Here is a 20,456-nt window from a genome sequence, read left to right as displayed (position 1 = left end):
GGCAGGAAGATCTCTCAACACAGCTTCCTTCCTTTTTGCACCGCAGTCTCGTGAGGAAATCTGCTAGAACAACATTGGCTTGACATTTATGTTTGGGTACTAACTGATTATGGTCCCTTTTATCTTCAGGGCTGTCTGCAAGTAGCACATGGACCCATGCTCTGGCCAGCAGTGCTGAAGATTATTACCGGGCAACCATCTGACTGCCCACAACAGCACCACATGCCAGACACGATGGTGAAGATATACCCATCTCTCGCAACTCACTTCCAATCTGAGCTCCAAATGACCTATTGCAGGTACTGAGAGCTGCTACTGGCGGAGCAGATGGACCGACTGCCAGGGGTGCCCCGGGTTGACGTGCATCAGCAGAGCTGCACGCAGAGCAGCCAGGGAACCACATGCTGGGCAGAGAGAAGCCCGAAAGGAGCTAATCCCCAGAAGCCCCTGGCCTAACACCAACAGATTTCTGGGATCTCCACTGTCTGTTGCTGAGACAAGACAGAGGACAGTGCCTATTGCTGCTCTGCAGACTGCATTGCTCAGCTTAGTTAGGTAAAGAGGCTGGAGGGAGACAGCCTGGCATTTGCAGGGTGGGAGGGAAAGGAAATACTGCTGCACGCACTAGGATATCAACTCAGAAGCAGCTTTGCACTATCATTTCAATCTCCTTCTTTGAATGAGGAAGGAGTCAGCAGCTCATGATCTGCAGTCAGAGCTACTGGGAGGTTGTTTTTTTTTTTTCTGAAGCAGACCCCTCAGAGCTCCTCAGCCTCCTATGCTCCCTGCCTGACACTGGTGGGCAGAGATGCTGCTGAAGCAGGAACATGTTCTGGAGCACAGGCAGGCAGCAGTGCTGCCCTCAAGAGCTGGGGGAGGAAGGGGCTGCTGCAGGAAGCTCCCTGGGTACCCGGAGTCTAAGCACAGAGTAGCAGGATCTAAATGCCCTAAGAACTTCAGTGGACACAAAGCTTGAGGATTACCTGGTACAGAGACCCTACTCTCCAGACAGCCAGCAGCCATCCCTCCTGCAGTGATGATAGCTCCAAAACCAGACAGGCTGACTCCTAGGGCTAAACAGGCAATGTCTCTCCAGGCATGGGCTCTGCTCACATCAGGAGGACCTTCTTGATATTCAGCTCCATTATTCTGCTTTGCTTGACTAGCCTTAGGCAAACTCCCATGTACCATACTGAACAGGCCCTCTGTGCCCATAGACATGCAGAAAAATGCTGTGCCATAGGCCTGCTCGGCCAGTTGTCTACATCAGGGGTGTCAAACTCATTTTCGCCGGGGACCCCATCCGCCTCGTGGTTGCCTTCAAAGGAGTAGTTACATTTATACAGTCCTAAAATTACGTTCGGCCCTTTGAAGGCAACCGCGAGGCGGATGGGGTCCCTGGTGAAAATGATGTTGACATCCCTGCATCCCTCCGGACCCTTCTGCAGGACACTGCCAGCAGCACGACTCACAAGCCTTGAACCCTAGAGAAGTGTGGACTTGAAAAATACCATCAGTTCCTCTTGACCTTTCAGCAAAGCTCCAGTTACTTGACTGGAAAGCATTTTTCCAACCACGGGGCTACAGCAAGGGAAATGAGTCTGAGAGTTTTACCCTGCTCCATGACGAGTGCCCATCATGTGTCCCAGCTTGCTGTGGGTGCTGGGGAGCTGCTGTGGCACTGGAGCTGGCAGTGTGCAAACAGGAGCCCGTTTCAGTTTACAAGCTGTCTTCCCCTGGCAAGGACGCTTGACTTGCACAGCTCAACCACAGGGAAAGTGTCAGTGCTATTTATAGCCACCCCTGTGTGACACCAAGATCTCCTGGGCTTCTACCTCTCTGTCTCCTCCCTGCCAGGACACCAGAAGGATCGAGGGACAAGAGCCCAGGAGCACATCCAGGGAGCTGCTGCTCATCCCTGCCCTGCTGACATATTACCGCTTGCCTTCAGCCTGGGTTTCCATCACAAGCTCACACCTCCTCCCCCTCCTCTCAGTGCTGATACTCAATTTTCCCATGTATGCTGCTGTCCCCATGCTACTCCTGCTGAGATCCTGTCCCGGCTCTCAGGCACCAGTCACTGACTTCTCCTCTCCCTTGGGGTCCCCGGCCAGTCCTTTCTGCTGCACCAAGAAGAGCAACCTGCACAGATGATGTCTGCTGAGGAAAGTGCCCCTGTGCCAGATGCGGAAGGGAACACGATGGTCAAGATGTAGTGCAGACCTCTGGGCTTTGGTTGCAGTAAGGTGAGCAGCAATCAGCAAGTTCCTAAACTCTCTGCAGTTTGTTTCTGCTCAAAATTTCCATTCCAGCTGTAATCTCTCCTACACCATGTGAATAAATCAGAGTCAGGAGCTCCCCCATGCTGGGTCCAGCATAAGCAAGGAGATGCAGCTCCCCCAGCACAGGGGTTGGGAGGCTCCATCCCAATCACAAGCCTTTAAAAGCATTGTGAGGAGTGAGCTACGGGCTGTGCTCACCTTCTATTTTAGGATTAATTCATTTGACCTACTGCAACAAGTACCTACAAAGCCTACCACACTTCACTTGCCAGGCTCCTGAGCTGCAAGAGCATGGCATTCCCAGGGCAATCCCAGGGCAATCAGTGGCCAAAGAGATATCCTCAGTTGTACTGCCACATACTGCAGAGGAGGAGACTACTGCTGCAACCTTCAGGTTGCCTCTCCAGGCTGCATATGGCAGTTTCTGGTCCTTGCACGGCACTCAGAGGGGAACAGATCCCCACTTGTCTCTCATGGAGCTTCGGGGTTGATCCAGAGAACTTCAGACCTCCCTCCTAGTAAGAAAGCAAGGCAAGGGCTTAGAAACCAGCCTGCAGCTGCAGAGGACCTCCCCCCAGCCCTCAGGTCTCTGCCCAGGCACACCTCTCTGCAGGGGGCTGTGTAGAGGCCCCTGCCAGGGCTACTGGGCATGGACAGTGAGAGCAAGGCATCCCAGGCAGCATCTAAAGGCTTTGCTAACTTGCTCAGAAACATGTCAGTGCTACTGGGCACTTTGGCTGACCAACCTGGAGGCCCCAGGACTGTACTGCTTCACTAGGCACAGGTAGCAACCTCAGTTTGGCCAGTTTGTACCCATCTTGCACGTAGCCAGGCAAAAGCACAACTTGCAGCCTCCTGCTCCCACACACACATCTCTGCTCCACAGCATCGCAGCAGTACCAGCACTGTGGACCCAATGCAAACACCCTGACACACCTCAGACACGAAAAGGTAATGGGATCCCTGCACAAAGTGGCCAGAAGCAAAACTCACCCATGGGCTTTATTTCGGGGAACAGGAATTTCATGGCACACCCCAGCTGGCAGTGACAGCTCAACATCAGCAGTTCAGCATCACTTGTGACTGCGGGTGCCCCAGGTGGATCACCACACAGGCCATAGCAGGGATGAGACACAGTCACTGACTTTAACCTCACACTATTTTTAGGGTATTCACACTCCATCGGGAGCTGGGGACACCGCACAGGAGAGATGCAGCCTCTAAGTTGCCTTCTTTGAATGGGCAAGGCAGGGGAAGGATGCAGGGACAGGGACCAGCAGCTCCTTGAAGGGGGTTGGTTGTAGGCAAGGCAAAGAAAAAAAAATACCACAGCCTTGCAGCTTGTCATGGGAAACTTCTCCAAGGGGCAAAGCCAGGTGGAAGGAACTGCTGGAAGGCCATGCAGCGACCTGAGCATGGTCCCCACTGACTGGCCGTGCCTCGGCCAAGGCAAGGCAAAAGGGATCAGCCACCCCACAGCCCCGCCTGGCCTTTCACCACAAAATGCTCTCAAGTTTGGCCTGCTGGGAGAACAGAAGCTGTGAGCAGAAGGGCCTGAGGCTTTTTTATAGCTCCTAGCATAACCCTACATCCTTCTGGCAGCAGCTCCACCTCACCTCTCCCCAAGATCTGCACAACACCCTGGTGCCACCTCCCCTCACTGCCGCTTTCTCAGTGTGAACCTGAGATGTGCTTTAAGGCACATCAGCCAGACTAGCTCAGACCCTCCACTTGGGTTTCATAAAGGCAAGAGCTTGCCAGCCATAAGGCTCAGGGTAACTTTCCCATTGCAACAATGTGATTTCCTTCTGAAAATCCCTGTAAGACAGTGTTTTGTCTTATTTTAAACCAAAGCAATTGCCTTGGAGGCTCCAGGGCTGGCTGCAGGAGTTCATGTTCCCTGACAACTTTCCACCATCATAACATTATGAAGTTTATTTGCCACTACAGTAAATAATCTGCCTCCCAGTTATCAAGAAACCTGACAGCCCTGATTTAAACAATCTGTTGCTGTGTTTGACTGTGGAGCCAAACAGCAAGACTGACAGCCTTGGGCAGGGAATTAATCCAGGATGAAGTGCTAAGGGTGAGCAACCATCACCAGCATGCTGGGGCTAAGGCAGAGCATGGTTTGGGGGAGAGGCCGTCATGCAGTTTCTATTTTGGTCCCATCAGCAGGACCAACAACACAGGCTGGGAATGACTGTGAGAGTTTCTTCTCTCCCTCTGAGCTCCCTTTACAGAGCAACATACATGAAGCAAAGCAGCGGGGGGCTCAGCAGGGTACCCTGGCAGTTTGGGTGCCCAGTCTGTGGTTTCTTTAGCAGATTCCCACCACACTCCCCAGGGCTGGTTCCCTCCTTCAGTCCGCACAGCTCTGCATCTCCTGTAGAGGAGGGACACAAGGGGGAGGCTGGTCCCACAGCCCAGCTGCCTGATCCAAACTCCCCAAGCAGCCCTGAGTTTACCCCTGCACATGGGGACGACATCCTGGCACGGTGTGTCCCAGGACAGGGCAACACGCAGCATCTGCCCAGGGCAGCAGCCCCAAGGAGCAGGTGATGAACCCGGCGTATAGACAAAGCTACAGCGCCGGCAGATGCAGATCACAGGCAGCACTTCCTGGGACTGGGAAATCTTTGGAACGTACCAAAGGCATGCAAAAACCTTTGCACCTCCCAAAGCAAAGCCAAGAGAGCCTCAGGCACTGAGCTATAAGCACTGATAACAGAAAGTTGTGAGCCACATGCCTTCCTCCAGCCCACAGCAGGGATTGGGAAGGGCATCCTACTGCTGCCAGCAGAAGCAGGGAACCTCACTGCCACCAGCACCAAGAGAGATGTGTTCTGTGTCCCTAAACTGTCCCAGGGCAAAGCGGCTGGGGGCCAGGCGTCCTGGTGTGGCACAGATTGGCTCTCCACGCTGCTGCCCTCTCCCACTCGCAGGCGCACAGGCTGGCAGGATGCAGCCGGTGCCGTAAGAGGCAGCAGACTGGGCGGCTGGAAATGCATCTCTGGCAGGGAAAACCCTGCTCTCCTTTCAAAGCCAGGTGCCACGGAGTGCCACCACAGCTGCAGCATTTCGCAGAACCCCTGCCTCAGCCCTGGAGACTGCTCACAGCCCCACGGGCTCACTGCTGCCTAGAGCAGCAGACGCGGCTCAGCAGCAGCAAGGCTGAGGGTCTTGGGGATCACTCTGGGGTGATCTGCTCCCCGCTGCCTTTCCCCAGAAGGACAGGACCCAGCACCTGCTCAGACCATACCCACGAACTAAAGGCTGGCTCCCCCAGCCCTCTCCCATCCCCCACCCGGCACAAACAAAAGCAGCAAAACACAGGGGATGAAGAGGAAGAGGAGGAGGAAAGAAGGGGAGAATGTGGAGGAAAGCCCCCATGACCTGATCCGGAGAGGTGTGGGGGTCCCTGCAGGTGCCGAGCGGGTGGCGGTGGCCGCGCAGCAGCGACCGGTCAGCCCTCCCCAGCCAAGTCCTAGTTTGGAGAGCAAGCGCTCAGCTTCTCCCTCCGCCTCCTCCCAGCACTGCAAACCCTGACAGCGCTCGTTAAAATAACCAACTGCACTTCCTCTCCGAGCAGTCCCAAGACCAGCTCGTCCCCGGCCAGAGGTGCACGCACCAGTGGGGGCCCAGAAAGAGAGGGGTCCCCCCAGCACTCAGCTGCCCTCTGAGGCAGTTAGAGGATGCCACTGCTTCCCTTGGAGCAGCAAGGGGAGGATAAGGGGAGGAACTTGCCAAGAAGGCAATTCTCTCCCATCCTCCTTGGGACTTTGATAAAGGCGTTTGCACGTCTGATGAGAGCCTAGTCGCCTGCCATGGAAAGTGTGAGTTACCAACAGTGCCTGGTCTGGGCAGGCTCCACAGATGCCTCAGGAGCTTTTTATCTCCCCTTGTTGCTGCAAATCCCCCATGGGACCCCGGCAGCCAGGCTGGGGACTTTCCTGTCATGCTTTGATGCTATCCAGGTCCCCCAGCTCCCCCTCAGGGCCCTGCTTCTGGCTGAACACAATCCAGCTCCTTTTTGGGGCCAAAAAACCCACCTCAACTTTGGCCTTTGCAGAGAGGGGAAGGGGGTTCATGCCGAACGCCAGCTCGCTCCATGATCCTCACAAGGCGTGAGTCACAGGCTATTGCTATTTTGGTCACTTAGCCAGCAATGGGAGCTGATAGCCACGCATGTGGCCATAGTGAGTCAGCGCAGGCGGCCGCAACTGCGACCTCGTCCTTTCACACTCAGCCTCCTCCTGCCAGCCCCGTCTTGCCTACATGTCACAGCTAAAATTAGAGACAGAGCTCTTCTTCTCAGTGTGTAGGAGCGTGCGTATGTTTGGACCATGCCCAGTGTCCTCAGGGCCTGGAGAGAGACTACAGTAAAACGATCATAACAAAACATCAGGGGAGGCTGCTGCCAGCACGGCGAAGGCAGCCAGCTGCCTTCCCCTATGGGCGTCTTGAAAGCAGTTCACAGGAAACCATTAACCAGAGGGGAGCCAGGCCTGATGGCTGAGCTGCCACCACCGCTGCCATCTCTGTCACGATAGAAGGAGCCAGTAGCCTTTGTGAAGTGTCAGGAGCTGGGGGCGAGCAAACCCTTCCACCACTGCAGGGGCTGTGTTTGGCCCTTTTCTCACTGCACTGGTGGGGAAGGGAAGCTAGATACCCCAGGGCAGGCTGCTGTGGATGTCTGGTGCTGCTCAGCCCTCTCTCCCCTCAAACCTGGCAGCTGCTGAAGGATGGAGGGCTCTGCACCTTTCCCTACACAAGGTACATGTCCTTTGGACCTCCCTTTCCCAGGGCCAGGAAAGGGCCAGCTGCCACCAGCAGCCAAGCAGGTGCCAGCATCTTTGCAGACCCAGGGTGGCTGCGGTGCTGGCTGCAACCATGGGAGAAGGAGGCTGAGGAGGATAGGCTGCAGAAGTGCCTCCAGGAACAGCCCTCAGTCCACTGCTGTTCAGAGCCACTCGCTGGGACCAGCAGGATGTTTTCCTGGTGTATTTATCAAAGAGGAAATTAAAATCTTGCTATAACTAGCTGCTTGCCCAGAGCAAAGCTGGCCATTAAGAGACTTGTGATGTTCCTCCCCAGCCCCTCCTCCAGCTCAGGCAGCTTCCCTCCAGCTCCTCTGTGCTCACCCTGCTCTTCCTGTCCCCAGCAGTCTATGCACAGCAGAGACCCCCACTAACACTGCCTGCTGCTCTTCACCCCCACCACAGTCCCACCTCCTTCCTGGGCCAGCAGAACCCTGACTTCCAAATGGAAACAGCCCAGAGGGATTCCCAGGGCAGATTCTACCTGGGCCTCAAATCCCTTCCAAGTCAAGCAGACCAGCAAGAGAGCAGGTCACTGGTTCTCCAAGTCCCTTTTCCTAGAGGCAGCTGGAGTGTAAAGCCCAAAAGCCTTCTTCTCAAGCCAGCCAGGCAAACCTTCCTGCTGCTTTTCTACTCCTTCCCTCCATGACTTCCTAAGCCCTCACCCCACAAACATGCACACAGGCAGATGGGTGGCGAGGGAGACCTTCATCTCCCTGTGTTGCTGTCACAGGTTTCAGTCTGCTTGTTGAAGCAGAAACCACTGCTCTGAGCCGAGGGGCTCCCCAGCCCCACATAGCCCTGAGCAAAGCTTTCCAAGTGAGGAGACCCTGGTCCCACGCACCCGAAACCACACCACAAGTGGCAACCCCTACAGGTGTCTGCAAGGAGGGGCCGGCTCAGCACCCCCAAGAAACCTGTTCCCCCTTGGCAACCCCCAGCAAAGCCTGAGGCTGAGACAGGAAAGATACCTCCTATTTCTGCGTCCCAAGCCTTCATCATGACCCTGTGACTAAGCAAAGCACATGCTGATTTACCACCCAAAAGGCATTTGTTGGTTTAACTGTGACCCTGTTACTGATATCAAGTCTAATCTCTGGTTTCACTTTTTCACTTAGTGGCAGCAAGACATCAAGTCTTTTTCTCCTCCTCCTCACATCAAAATTAAAGTAACTCCTTTCAGTGATATAAACCCATCACTTCTCAGTTTTGCTAAATGTCAGCTTGTCCCTCTGCTACAAACGGGAGGGCAGAAGTTGATTTTCTTTTTTCCCCTCTGCCCTTCTTGTTCTGAATGCCCTCAGCATATCTGCTCTCCCAAGCTTCCTTTTCTTCCCTTGCCCTAACATCCCCACGTCTGCCAGCCTCTGCAGCCTCACGGGCAGGCTCGTTCCTCGCACAGTCCTTCAGAGAGGAGATGCCAGGGGAAGAGGGGCTGTCGGTGCAGAAAGCTGACTCCCCTCCCCATTCCCAGTGTGGGCTAACACTTCACTGCAGATTGGTAGTACAGGGCTGCCTCACTCTGCTCCCCAAATTTCACTCCCACAGGGTGACACTGGGTGCTCTGGAGGCCACCAGAGCAGGGGGAGCAACCCAGGCTCCATGTGTGGAGGTTGGGCAGGTACCGTTGTGTGGCTGAGTGCGACCAGAACACACAAGCCTGTGCAGCGAGCTGGCTGACAGCTGCCTCAGCTGGAGGTTTGCCTCTGAGCGTGGGCCAGCCCGCGGCAGCGACTGACAGGCTTAAGCCAGAAAGCTCACCGGCCACTTCAACCACAGCAGCACAAAAAAGCTCCACACAGACGCTTTGCAAAGCTCTCTCTTGCAGAAGAGCAGAAAGCAAAACCAGGAGCAAGGAGACAAGACCAGCGACCCTGCAGAAGGGACAGGCCACAGGACCCAGCTGAAGCGAGCCCCGGGGACAGGGCTGAAGCTGCAGAGCAGAGTGCTGAGGAGCGACCGTGCCCTCTGGTGTTCAACCCACGGCACGCTGGGCCTCTCAAACCCCATCCACCTCCCTCTGCAGAGCGAGAACCAGGCATGCCGCTTCTCGCCCCCAACATCTCCTACCACGGCACTCCCAAGCAGCACTGGGACATGAGACTTTTCTGTCTACAAGGCTGGACAAGCTGGAGACCAAGCGGGACACTCGGAAAGGCCCAGGACACCATGCAGATGGGGTGATACCCAGAGAACCATTTAGCAGAATCCAGAAAGCAGCAGTCCTCAGTGGGGGTCTTCCACCATGGTGTTTTTGCACAGCACTCACACGAGCACAGCCAAATCCTGACCAGACTGATGTGCTGCTCCACAAAGACCATGGCATAGGGAGCCTGGGATGGTGGCCTGGGACTTGCCTCCACCTCTCCTCGGGAGCACTCCTGAGCCCCTGACAACATAGCTAGTCTAGGTATTGGCTACCACACAGCAACTATGTCCCAGCAATCGTGACTGCCTCTCAGGCCCCAAGTTTCCCACCATGTCTGGCAGCCCCAGCCCTACTGAACTTCAGGCTGCTTCAGCCATTTGGCTAAACCACTCTCTCAGCATTGTCATCTTAGGTCTTTAAAGCACTCAGCATGCACAGGGTCCGTGTGCTATGGCCCTCATGCCCACAACAGCTAGGATATGGAGAAGGAAGGCCTCAACTGACCTTCACCTCAAACATCAGCAAAACAGAGACTGCCATGTTAGCTGATGAAAGTCCAGCAGCGAGCTGCCCTCTAGAACAAGGTTAGTGACACAGGCAGCAGGCAGGCAGCCTGGCTTTCAGCGGCCTTGGTTAGTGTAGACACAAGAGGGTGATGTGGGGTCAGATGTGAGTGGGAGGGAGGAGAGCTCTTGAGCAGAAATATTGAGGCAGCTGCTGGGACTGCACAGCCTGTGCAAGCCAATAAAAATACCACATACTTATACACCGCCGGCCAGTGCTTTATCCTCCTGGATCCCCATCGGCCAGGCTGGCTGCCCTGTACACAAGGGAGGACACCTTTGTGGGGCAGGTAGAGTCTAGGGACACAAAGAGAGTGGTCAGCAAGCCCTCCCCATAAACAGACCTGGCTGCCCGACATACAACACCATCCACCCCCTCCACAGCTTTGCTGTCCCACCGCCATCCCTCCACCCCACACACTCAGCCCATGGCCTCAGCGTCTGCAGACCCCAGGGGCCCCACTGGCACCTGTGCCACCACCGCTGCAGTCAGCCATGGAGGTCAACACAGGCGACATGCCCACGGAGCTGGGATCAGCAAGGCTGTCTCTCCATTTGGAGCCACTCAGCACCACACTCCAGCTTCTGGGGTGCTAACCCAGCCCAGGCTAGAGTCACCTCCAGCATAACCCAGCTGGCTGCAAGAGCCTAAGAGTACCCCACCCGTACCTCTGTGGGGTGGATGGCTCAGGCTGGCACAGAGAGGGAGCCCAGCTTCCTTCCTTCCTCCCCTGCACTGGCCCAGCTTCTGGCAGCCTTCACTTCGACCGCTGGGTCTGGGCATGGATTTGAATTTCAAATAAATCATGAAAGCACTCGCCAAGCCTTGCATGGAGGAGCATTGTTTGGGCAGGGCAGGGCAGCTCCCAACCCTCTGGCCCCTGCGTGCGGGCACCGAGCCCCAGGAGCCCGGACCCACCGCCAGCCAGGGAGCAAAGCTCTTGTTGACCCAGTGCAGAGGGGGAGCACCTTTCTTGGGAGCCCTCTGACACCCGCCCTCACCACATCTGCTTCCTCCATTGTTCAAACAACAAGAAAACCTGTGGGCGGGTAACGCTGTTGTTTGAGCCCAGGCAGGGGGTCCTTGCCAGCAGCTTCTGCTGGAGCATCTCCTGGCCACAGGCCAACATGTAGCCTTGCTGGGAGCCACGTTGGAGAGAGGGGTGCCTCCAACCCTGTCAGCTCTCATGGGACAGAATCCCTGACGCCTCTTAATCCTGCCATCTGCCAGCCTCCGACGGATGCAAAATCCCTGCAGAAAACATCCCCCCCCGCTACATCTCAGCAGCGGCAGCTGCTGGGCACCTGCTGCCAGAGTGCCCTATGCCATGTCCCCTTATGTGGTGACCTCGGGCTTGGGCAGTAAGAGGCTTAGCACTGGATCCGAGCAGCTCCCAGCCAGGGCCAGAGTGGCAAGGCAGGATGAGACACAGATAATCTGATTGAGAGGGAACTTTCACACGGAGGGGCCAGCACGTGGCCAGCTGCCCCCTGCTCCCTCTCTGGGCTGGCTACAGGCCATGCCCAGAGGTTGGGAGCCCATGAAGAAGCTCCGAGCTGTCTTAGGTAGTACTTTTGCCCCACAACTCTCCATCCTCATCCCACCAGCGAACCCTGCCCCAGAGAGGAGGTGAGAGTCCCCCAGGTAGCGGGGAGCAGGCAGGAAGGAGTCCCCCAGTTCTCTGGCTCCGAATCTGCACATGGGCTGCACGGGACAGGCTGTTCCGGCACCCACGTTTTCCTGTGGGAGCCAAGCTGCACCAAAATGAGGGGAAAACCCTCTGCAATGAGCCTCTTCATTTGCTGCCCTGACTTCCTGGGACAGCCAGCCAGCAGGGACACGTGACGTGCTGCAAAGCCACAGCGTGCTTTGGAGCCGAGACTGTTCCTGCCTCGCAAAGCCCAGCCGCAGGTGGCGAGCAGGGCAAGGGAGATGGCGCAAGGGGAGCCAAGGCAGCGATAAACATCAAGCTTCTCCCTGCTGGTCCCAGGTGGGATTTTCACACCTCACTGCTGGGAGCCCTCCAGAAGCTGCAGAGAGGGTCTTTCCACACCAGTGCCATGTACCTGCTGCCCTGCACTGGCAACCTGGGCAGCATGCCCCAGTCCCACAGAGTCCCCAGCTCCCACCAGTCCCTGATGGTTGGGCAGGGCTCCTCTGAGACAAAGGATGCTTAGATCATTTTCCCAGGCCTTGAACAGCTGACAGCCATGAGATGGGCCAAGCTCGGGCAGGCTGTTCCCAGGCACGAGAGCAATGGCTACAGGTAGAAACTGGAACTGGCAGCCAAACCCAGACAGCACAACCTGCCCAGCAGGCAGGGCTGAGAAAGGAGGCACATAACCTCCTACTGTCTGGGACAGCAGGGACTGGGAAGAGGTCCTCTCAGCTGGTCCCTAGTGGAACGAGGAAGAGTTTCCCCTGGGGACAGAGCTCACAGTTAACTACAAGGTTAATACCGCCAGGCATCAAACCCTAAACCACAGGCAGAAGGAAAACATTGCTGGGTCTAACACATGCATCTGGCACAGACTGGAGGACTCCATCCCCCCTGGGCACTGGCTTGGTCAGCACAGTCTCATTGCTTGCCTTGGCAGAACCTCACCCTCCACCTGACAGCCTGATGGGGAGAAGAAAGCCTTGCAGCTCCCAGAGAGACTGCAGCTGCTGCCGGGCCTGCAAGCTGCAGCAGAAACATGGGGTATTGCTTTTGTAATACTGGAAACCTGGCCCAGGGAAAGCTCCTGGACTCAGAATCGCAAAGAGAGAGGCACTTATTCCCTTGGAGCCTGGTGCCAGCTCAAGAACCAGCAGGACAGGTTTCCCCTACTTCCACACCTTGTCCATGTCCCTGCACCAGAGTCCCTACTTCTAAAAGTCTCCAGCAGAAGAAATTCCCCTTCTGCCAGTCACCCTCTCTTACAGAAGAGGTTTATGGGCCCAAGGGTCAAGAAATCTAAGCCTCAGCCTGCAGCCCTAGCACTGCTCCTGAGTGCAGCATCTCAAAGTCAGCACCTAAATACAGGAGCCAGCAAGCAAGCGAACGTGTGGCTGAAAGCTAACTCAGGAGCTTCTGCTCACAGAGTCACCTGGGAAAAAGAAACAAGAGCTGGAAGTTATATTTAGAGGCTTTGCCAAGTCTCTGGGGAGATTGTCTGCTCCCCAGGCACGACACCACGGTGAGAGAAGGAAATCCTACACTGCATCCCCCACTATCTGCTGGAGCTCAGGTTGCCTTCTATGATAGCATCCCTCCCATCCCAGAGTGCTGGCCTCACCCTATAGGCACCTGCTCTTAGTCCCCAGGAGGACCTATGCAATCAAACAGCCCCCAGACTGTCCCCCCTTGCAATATCTGTGGCTCTGCCTCTCCTCTCTCAACAGTGTCTCCATGCTAAGACTCATGCTGACTTCCAGTGCCCCCCTACCCCTCCATTGCCCTTCTCTCTTCCCATCATTTTTATCAAAGGAGGGAAGAGGTCCCTTGTCCTCTCTCCACTCAGCCCCTTGAGGAGATTACAGCATTTCCTGGAAGGGATGCTCCAATTCCTAAGCAGATTAGAGGTCTTGTCACCTTCCCCAGTGCGGGCACTCGGTGCTGTGGCAGCCCCTGCTCCGATCTCAGGAGGGCAGCGACGCCACAAGCGGGTACCTGGGGCTGGAGAGATGAGGCAGGTGGCAGGCAGGGACCATGCTGGGGAGGGCCCCAGCCTCTGGGAGCCGCCAGGCCCCCCCGCACTCTCATCCTTCCCTGTCTCATTCCAACAGTCTCACTGGGAGGCTGCGCTGGCTGCCAGCAGGCACAGCTGCTCAGCATGCCCAGTGCTTTTGTTTTTTTCCCCTGCCAAGATCAAAAGTCCCTGAGCCACTCCACAGAAGGTCAGGCCTGGAGCAGAGAGCGCAGAGCAGACCCGGCAGCAGGAATAGCTCTCCCAGCACATCCCACCTGCCCCAAAACAAGCCCAGGTGTCACTGCAGGGGACAGCTGGGAACTCCCACGAGTGTCGCTGGCTTGGGCCCAGCTAGTGCCACCCATCACCTGTGAGCTGTATGGGGAGCAGAGGGTGGAAGATTTCAGAGCTAGAGGCGTGCAAAAGCTGCACGCATGGAGGAGGAGGATTGCTCAACAGCTAGCTGGCAGCAAGGTGCATTGTGAAAAAGCCTGTCCTGAGGTAAGAGCTGCTCTCAGCCTGCCAGCATGCAGATAGCAAACTTCAGGCTCCTCACCACCATCTGCCAGGGCGCCTGGGGCTCACCCCACCGCACAGCCCCTCTACCACACCCATGCTAGGGGAAAGGAACCCTAAACCCTTCGCCCTGGCTGGACCTGCACACCCGCCAAGGGCCAGCAGGTTTGAGGGGACATGGTGGTACCCCCCACACACAGTGGGGATGAGGAAGGCTGGGCAACAGTCCCACTGGCACATCTTCCCCCAGCTTTCACACGGGTGTGCGCGTCAAGCTGAAAGAAAGACGGTGACAAACGACATCCCAGAAAGACGTAGGCGGGTGCTCGGCTCAGTTTCTTGAGTGCCGTTTACCCACATGTCATGCCACCCACAGACCTTCCCCGAGGCAATGGCAGGCGCCCCCAGGCTCACGTGCAGGCTCCAGTGCTGAGCCTGCCAAAAGGTCACAGCCAAAACCTTGGTCCCACGCTCTCTGCAGGGTGACCACTCAGCAGCTGCCCCAATGGTAGCTACGCTCCCTGCTTACACTGCCACAGCAGACCTGGCCATCACACATACCACCTCTGAAGAAGGAGGTGTTAAAGACTCTAAAGCCCACATGGAAGATCCATTTCAGCATCCCACCTCTCCAGCACAGGTAACAGCAAGAAAGAGGCTTTGAGCCCAGCGCTCATATTCTCTACCTTAGTTCTCCCTGGAAATAGTAAACTGTGCTGTTCACTCACGGCACAAGAAATGGGGCACCTAAGAAATAAATTTAATCCTAACCACCTATTATCTGATCAGCCCCAATCTCTTTATCAGACCAGTTAAAAGAATTACCCATCCGTGGCCCGGATGCACATATTGTGCACTTGTCTCCATCAGCTCTGGAGCCAATTACTCCACCCTCCTGTAAGACAATTACAAGGTACAGAAATAAGCCCGCTTGCAAAACACGGGGAACTAACATACCATTGGAGGCCAGAGCTTGGGGGCTCACCCGTTTTTTGCTTCAAATTCCCTCAGGGCTCACCTGCCCTGGGGACAAAGTGGGCTCTCTTGCCATTTTGTGGACCTGTCCCCCACCTGGCTGTGGTCATGGCTCCTGGTGTTGCTGCAGGTTGAGCCCAGCAGCACATGGCTACCTCAGGAGACCTCTCTCCTTGAAGCCAGGGCTCTTGGGAGACTCATCACTTCTAGCGGGCAAGCTCCCACCCATTGCCTAGGTTTCCTCTGGACCTGCTTTGCAGCCACAATTGCTCTAACTATAAAGCCCAGAATCAAAGGAGGTGAAAATTTCCTCACTGATGGCTGCTGGAAAGCATTTGTGGGGTAGGAGCCGGCTGTAATTTTTGCCAAAAGAATGTGTAGCAAAACTTTCCCCCACAATTCCCTTGGAGTAGGTGGAACTTCACATCACCCTCAGTTCCAACGCACAGGTGGGCACAAATCTGGCAGCGTGTAGCCAATTATCCTGCTCAGCTTCCCACCAAGCCCACATCCCACGGGCACGTGTGGGAGCCCCTTCCTTCTCAGAGGCCCATGGGAATCTCTCCTCGCTCCCCTGCAGCTCTGGGTGCTGCATTCATCACCCAAGCCAGAGGAAACCAGATCCACCATCAGCAGGAGGAGAGTGACACAATCATCCAGGTACCAAACAACTTGATGGGTATTTCCAGCCATCCTGGCAGGTGTGCTGGCCCGTCTAGCTCAGATCCTCCTGCCCATCCCACTTTGCCTCTCCCCTACACGTCCACGCTGCAGAAGGTTGTTCACATATGGAGAACTTCCCCCTGGTGTAGGCTTTGATACACTCTGCAGGAATGGCAGCCCAAACCCATGGGAGCCAGACATGCCACGCAGTATTTGGGACAGGCCAAAGACCACCAGGAGCTCCAGGCAGCCACTGCCACCAGCTCTGAAAAGAGAGCAGAGGAGAGCACCACTCCTTGGTGGGGAGACATTGCAAGCTCTCCACTCCCAGCTCCAGCTTGGCTATGGAGGCTGAAATTGGGGTCTTTCCCCTCCATCCAGCACCTGTGACACCACCCAGGAGCACTGCATCCTGCTTTGTGTATCCTGTATGCCAAAGATGCTGTAGCAAGTTCAGCAGAGGGCCACCAAGACAGTTGGGGGCAGGAGTTATCAAATACATGGAGAGGATGAGATAACAGGGTTGGTTTGGCCTGTGTAAGAGAAGGTGAAGGGGGAATATTATTACTGTCTTCAGCTATCTGATGAGAAGGTACAGAGAAGATTGAGCCAGACACTGCCCCAGAGGAGCACAGCGACAACCAGAGAGACAATGGACACAGGCTGCAACAAGGGAAGCACTGAATAGATAACAGGGAAGAAAAACCCCAGGAGATGAAGCATGGGAGCAGGTGCTCAGGGAGGCTGTGCAGTCTCCACTCTGGTGACACTCAAACCCCAACATCCGCAGCCTGATCAAATTTGGCCCTGCTCTGAGGCAGCAGGGTGGACCAGGTGACCTAAAGAGGTCCCTTCAGACCTCAGTTATTCAATGTTTTTACACATCTCTGGATGGCAAGGGCGCCCCTTTGCTTACATGAGCCGAGAATCCCCCAGATCCCAGGAGGCAAACAGCAAGGCTGTGGGAAGCCTGAGGAGCCTGGCTGACTCCAGCAAGGAAGCGAGTGAAGCTGGGATCCCAGCAGCTGGAAGCTGGATCCCAGAAGGCAGCACAGGAGCGGCACAGCCATAGAACGGGTGTGCAGGGATGGAGACAGGCGGTTCTGAACAGGTGGAAACAATCCTCCATGGATGAGACTCTGACTTCTCCAAGGAGGAGAGCGGGCACAGCACGGGCAACACTTCCCAACTTCCCATTCCTCGTGGCAAGAGCTCACAAGGAGGAAAACGCAAACTCACCCCCCTACATCCCCACACCACATCCCCCGTCAGCTGCACTCAGACGGTTGCCGACTTTATGACCGGGGTCAGCCCCCTCCGCGGGGCCTGGCGCGGCGGGTTCGGGACGCGGCGGCTGCTGACAGCTGCCCGGCGGCGGCAGGCTCCCCTCGGGCAGAGGCGAGGCAGCGGCTCCGCGGCCGCCGCTGAGGATGCTCCAGCCGCCAGTGGCCAGCCTGCGCCCCGGGAACTGGCCTTCTCTGCCCCCCCACCCCGCCACCAGGTGCCAGGGCGGTGGGAGAGGCGCTGTCCGGACCCCGCCCGTCCGGCAGTACCCGCCGTCCCGCTGTCGCACGCCCGCCTCGCCCGGTGCTCACCTGCGCCCGAAGAGCTTGAGGCCGGTGAAGCGCTTGTTGCTGTGCCGGCGGCCCAGCGGCGGCGGCCCCCGCTCGGGCTCAGCTCCGCCCGAGGCTCCAGCGGAGGAGGAGGCGGCGGCAGAGGAGGACGAGGACGACGAGCCGCCGGGCGGCGGGGACCGCGCCGCCTCCATGGCCGAGCTCGGGGCTCGGCGCCGCCGCTACCGCCGCCCCGCGCCAGGGGAGGGGACGGGGGAGGGCGGGGGGCGGTACGGCCGGCCAGAGCTCCCGCCCCGCCGGGGCCGGCAGGAAGTGCGGCCGCGCACCGGCGGGCCCGGAGGCCGTTCTGAGGCGGCAGCGCCCCCTGCCGCCGCCCGGGGCGCGGTAGAGCGGGGCTGGGGGCGCCCCGCGGCGGCAGTGGGCTCGGCCCCGTGGCGCGGCGCCCGGCGCTGCCGGCTCAGGAAGCCGTGTCAGCCCAGACACCGCCCGCGCTCGGGAAGAGGCTCGGCGGCAGAAGCGGAGCCTCCTCTGTCCCCCGCCTCCTCCTCCGCCTCCTATTGTTTCATCGCCGGACGGGGGAAACGGAGCCAACAGCCCCGCCGCTGCCACCGCCCTCTCCGGGGACCAGGAGCCACCGCCGGCCTTGCTGCCGGCACAGACTCTGCGGCTCCCTGCCTGTGTTTAACCCAGCCCGTTCTCGCCGTCTGCCCTGCTTCTCCCTAGCGGACCCCGTCTGGGGGTCTCGGGGCAGGGGCTGGCCTGCCATGCTGTGCTCGCAGCGCTGAGGCTTCAGTGCCTTCAGTGAGGAAACGATGGGCAGCCCTCTTTTGGATGGGTAATGAGCAGGCCGTGACGGCTGCTGTCCCTCCTCCCCCAAGGGTGCCAAGCCAGGCTGACAGCCAGGGCTGCAGGGGCTGCCCCGGCAGGGTCCCAGCTGCCAGCTTTCTGTGACTGATCGCTTTGACCTGTAACTCCCTTGGGACAGGTCCCACTGGCCACCTTGAGCACTAGCTGTTCCCTGGAGAGCTGGTGGGGATGGGGAGCTTCCAGCTCCCACCATCTGCAGGAGGAACCCAACAGCCCAGGCAAAGCCCTGCTGACCCCATGCACTTGCAGGCTTGGCATCAAGAATGCCCATGCAGCCCTCCGACATCCCCGCTGGGGAGGTTGTGTTGCACAACTCCGGCACTGGCCGTGGAAGAAGAGGAGAGGGGATTGCTGGCGAGGCACTGGGAAAGCATGGGAAGCCTTTCCCCCACCCCCAGAAGCACAGGCTGTCAGCACCAGCCACAGCACCTCAGCCCCCCGAGAGCAATAGGAAGGTGGCAGAGCCTGACTTGGTGGGTACCTCGTATCTACGTCCCCCGGAGGGCTCTGGGGAACGTCCCAGGAGCGGTGCCACCACATCTGCTGCAGCACAAGCTGATGCGCTCAGCCAGCCCGGGGTTCACTCTCGCTCTTCCTCCGCCGGCGGCTGCTTTCCGGAGTCATCTCGAGGGCAGGTCCCTGGCAGTGCTCCGCCGCCCGGCTGCCCGCCCGGGGCCCTGGCTTTGTTCGCACCCTCCACCTGGTTCCTCTCTGCACTTCCTGGAAGTGTGAGAGCGGCTGTCATCGCAGCCGGCTGCGCCTCACTCTTCCTCCGGCAGCCCATGGCGCGGGGCCACCTCCTCTGCTGGGCCCTCTCCGAAGAAGCCTTGTGCACGCCCTCAGCAAGCAGGAGCTTGCCCTGGCGCACCAGGCTGTGTGCCAAGGAGCCTCACCTCTCTTGCAGGGTGGCTCTTCAAAAGCCCCTGGGCTTGAGACAGCCCCTTCTCCCAAAGCTGTCTCAGCACCACCATGCAAATGGGGCCATGGCAGCGTCCTGCAGCCCACCCCAAACCATGTGCATCCTCACCCTGTGTGGCACTGCACCTCAGCTATACACATCCCCCCTGTGTAGCAGGTCTCCAAAGACTTTCCAGCCATGAGTATCTGCTCACCCTGTGCCAGAGTTTATAGAAAAGCCACTTGGGTAAGACAGATGTGAGGACTGTGGGAAGCTCAAGCATCTGGGATGCTCTGGATCAGCCTTCAAAGAGCAGAGAGACAGACTGACATTTGTCATCAATCCTCCGGTGTGGGTCTGCAGGGCACAGCATGAGCCTGCAAGCTCAGCCTGTCCCCAGCTCCAAAAACCCCAGCTCTTCACAACCACACAGTGCTTGATCTGCTCTGGCTCCAGCAGGCCTTCAGACCAGTGAGGGGCTGTGGGGATGGATTCTGTGCTGCCGGAGAAGAGCAAGAGTGCAGAGCCAGCCCCTGCAACCCTCATGGACAGCATTTCTAAAAGGGCACATGGTCTTGCCTTAGACTTCATCATCGAAAGGAACAAGAAACATTAGCAGACCTTGATCTCACCAGGCAAGCTCTGAAACCACACACTGCACTAATTACCATGCAGAGGGAGGAAAAGGCAGGTCCTGGATGCCTAATTTCAGCTCAAAGCCTGGAGAGGGGAGAGGTTTTGTTATCACCACAAGGGTCCATCATCCCCACACCGCTCTGCATGTCACTATGGATTGGTCACATTTGCTCTCTGCCTGCAGACATTTTGCTTTCCCGTTTTATGCTGCCCTGATGCATTGATATCCAGTTCTCTTACCTGGGAGCATGGGGGCTCCCTTCAGAGAGGCTGTCAAGAGGAAGTAACACACCCTGCCCCAGCACCTTCACCCTCCTCTCTGTGCTGTGTCTGTGTGTCCTTTCACAGTCCTGTCCCTTGCGTTTGGTACAAAACCTTGGAGTATCCCATAGACAGCCCAGTTCTGGCTGTTCTTGGTCAGGACACCAGAGGGGACAAGCCTGCTGACACTGGCTTCTCTGCAAGCAGCACCAGAGAGAGGTGGGAGTCACTGTGCTGGGTGGTTTTGCGATCCAGCACACCTGTCTGTGCTGGTGTGTGCAGTCTTCTGGTAAGGAAAGGGTTAAGCTGCTTGCTTAGTCCAAACCTGGCAGGATACCTGCCTGTGGGATTCATTGTGAACTGGGATCAGATAAGGGAGGGGATGGCCAAGGAAAGGGGTGGCTACTATGTGGATTTTGGTTCAAGGATCCCAGGTGTCCCCACCCAGCAGTGTGCAGATGCAGTTTTGCATTGCCCTAACAAAACCTCCCTGCTTCTCTGCTTTTGGGAAGTCTCACTCCCTGGTCCCCCTGCACACTGCCACCACACACAAGACTGAGGCTGTGGCAACAACTATGGA

At 57.3% G+C, this 20,456-nt stretch overlaps 1 protein-coding gene across 1 annotated transcript in view; it reads right to left on the bottom strand.

Moving 5' to 3' along the window:
- The window catches only part of DGKZ (diacylglycerol kinase zeta), a gene marked incomplete at both ends in the record, with an annotated part of 44,147 nt that extends 25,526 nt beyond the window's left edge, over nt 1-18,621 (bottom strand). The window contains 2 exons of the mRNA XM_080345443.1: nt 10,013-10,111; nt 18,563-18,621. Coding sequence (XP_080201569.1) covers nt 10,013-10,111; nt 18,563-18,621 — 158 coding nt within the window. The remainder of the gene's footprint in view (nt 1-10,012; nt 10,112-18,562) is intronic.
- Between the last annotated feature and the right edge of the window lie 1,835 nt (nt 18,622-20,456).

Source organism: Nesoenas mayeri (assembly GCF_963082525.1).
Source record: "Nesoenas mayeri genome assembly, chromosome: 5".
Taxonomy (NCBI): domain Eukaryota; kingdom Metazoa; phylum Chordata; class Aves; order Columbiformes; family Columbidae; genus Nesoenas; species Nesoenas mayeri.
This window is presented reverse-complemented; position numbering and strand designations above follow the sequence as displayed.